The 2,500-nt window shown below is 38.2% G+C and overlaps 1 protein-coding gene across 1 annotated transcript in view; it reads left to right on the top strand.

The window, feature by feature from the left end:
* LOC122249976 (hulk) overlaps nt 1-2,500 on the top strand; it is a 96,069-nt gene that overhangs the window by 81,689 nt on the left and 11,880 nt on the right. Inside the window, exons 33-37 of the mRNA XM_086551108.1 lie at nt 465-639; nt 809-837; nt 1,032-1,172; nt 1,438-1,446; nt 1,772-1,912. Coding sequence (XP_086407234.1) covers nt 465-639; nt 809-837; nt 1,032-1,172; nt 1,438-1,446; nt 1,772-1,912 — 495 coding nt within the window. The remainder of the gene's footprint in view (nt 1-464; nt 640-808; nt 838-1,031; nt 1,173-1,437; nt 1,447-1,771; nt 1,913-2,500) is intronic.

Below are 2,500 nucleotides of genomic sequence, written 5' to 3'. Positions count from 1 at the left end.
GGCTCTCTGATGAGGAAACTCGTAAATTGGATGATGATATCGAGGAAGTCAATGCGAATATGCTTGACTTTATAATAACGACTAATCCATACGTTGCTGTTATATTTTCCGGTAAAATTTGCTTCTTGAGCAAAAATGTGGATTGAGAAGAATGAACCCCCCCCCCTCCCATCCTGCCTCTCTAAATCAATAAACGAGAAAGAGAAAGAATGGTCATACCATGTTATGTCTGTCCCTTCCCCCCTTTTTTTTCATACCAAACTGCAAGAAAATTGACGATATTCCATCCTATGCTATCTTTTTATTTCTTTTGTCGGAAGATAACCCATTTTTTCACAGTCCCCGCTCCCGTTTTTACCCACTCTCTCCCAAGCTTGAAAACATCTTTTTGTTTTCATCTACTTGTTCTTTTCCCACATGGGCGTCACCGTGTGACCTATTTCCACCGTCCAACTTCTCCCCAGGTGATCTGAGCGTGGAGTCGAGTGTCTACGAGTGGCTAATTGATGATGACAATCGCGAATTGCAAGGCACTATTGAAGAAGTCAATAGGGCTATGCTCAAACGCTTAATTGAATATAACCCGTTTGTTGCTGTCGTCTTTATAAGTAAGAAGGGATATTCAACAAAGATGTATAAGTAATGTTTGGCGGCTACACCCTTGTACTGATACGCATACAGTAGTAGTTTTTTTTTCTGTAGTCTAAACAAAGTTAAAATGCGTAGAGGGAGTTATGAAGCTTTGGAAAAGACAAGAAGATCCATGCACATATTTTCACTTGAGTTCCCCCTTACCAACTCCGTTTAGCATGTTGTGCACTGAGGTGTTCCTGTTAAGTTGGTGGCGTTTCCTTGTGTGATGGATGGGCATGTTTGCCTTTTTATTTGCCTCTTTTGATACTCACGAGTCTCCAGATTTATCATTTTATTGTGTTTACACCACTTCGACTACCCCCTTTAAACCGAGTACACAGCATGTATTTTAGTTTACCCACCACTGTTCACATCCCGTTTCCCGTTTTCTCATTCAGGTGAAATAAAGAGTGGGAATTTTCTCTTGGAATGGTTGAGTGACGATGACAATCGGGAATTAGTTGACGAAATTGAGCACGTAAACCCTGCCATGCTGGACCAACTTGTTGCACAGTCAACCTATTTGGCCGCCTTGTTTTGTGAGTACTTGATAAGAATAAACCATCTTTGCATATTATTCGCTCTCAGTTCCATAGCTGAAGTAAACGGTATAAGCTTTTTTTTTCTGCAGACCTTCCTATCATTTATAAATTCCGTGCTCTCCCCTTTCCGATATCAGGAATTAAATCATCTTAACTTTAGTGTGAAGTGCATGACGTTCATTCACAGCATGGCATTCTAGAATGTTCACCTCTCGTTATAGTCCAAAATTTACCCCTATTTTGTATCTCATCACCTTTTCAGGGTCTGCAAGTGACAGAGCTCCATGTGTATTTCCATTTTTTTTAACGATTATTTTGCCCGCCGCCTACATTTTTATTTTGTTTAAGTGAATGGCAGTGTATCTAAAAAAAACATTTCCCTAAACAACCCTAAAACCCTAAATGAATGTTCTAACTTCCCACATTTTTCACACACTCCCTTGCTAACTTCTTCATCAAAGAAAAGAAAAGAAAAGAAAAGAAAAAAAAAACTGCTGGGATTCACGAATTATTTTGCCAATTCCGTTTGTTTGTTTGTTTGTTTGTTTCACAGTTAATTTGCTATTTTTGTTTTGTTCTGTTCTTATGCTATATAGGAGATATGCAGAACGAGGTTAGTGTGCTGGAATGGCTGACTGATGATGAGAACCGGGAATTGGATGGAGAAATCGAAGCCGTTAATGTTAGGATGCTAAAACGCCTCATGGATGAGTCTCCCTTCATTGCCGTTTACTTCTGTAAGTAAAGAAAACGAGAGATCGTTCAATTCTTGGAGAAATGTCGTCTATACAGTCGATTTAAAGAGAGAGAGAAAGTAAAATAAAACGTTTTCTCGTATTGTTTCGTTCAAGAAAGGGAGAAGCTAGGAGCAACTCTCTCGTTCTCAATTTAGATGACTCGCTGTCACAATGTATCGATTAGAGTTTGAAAAGGCTTGCCAATCTGATGGTAGCGGTTTATTCAGCTTTTTCTTCTTACTCTTCTTCTTTTCTGTCATTGACTCCTTCTTCTCTCTCTTTATCTTTATTATTCTTATACCTTTTTATCACTTCTGTGCTCTTCTTTCCCATTTTTTCTTGATCTTTGTCTTCCACTTATTTTATTTCGTTGTTCTTTGCTCTTCTTCTACTTTTTTTTCTTCATAATGCTTGTTTCTTCGTCTTCTTTTTTCTTCTTCTTCAATTTTCTTTCTTCCTCTGTACTACATCGTATATTTCCGTTCTTGATACTGAATCTATCATTAACCTGTGTGACAATCGCTCTTAGAAAAGAAGGGTGTTTAAATATATCCAAATCTTACTATTGGATCATCAGTCTTCAGACAA

Source organism: Penaeus japonicus, unplaced genomic scaffold, assembly GCF_977035675.1.
Source record: "Penaeus japonicus unplaced genomic scaffold, GWHDUDI00000001_assembly GWHDUDI00000024, whole genome shotgun sequence".
Classification (NCBI taxonomy): Eukaryota; Metazoa; Arthropoda; class Malacostraca; order Decapoda; family Penaeidae; genus Penaeus; species Penaeus japonicus.
This window is presented reverse-complemented; position numbering and strand designations above follow the sequence as displayed.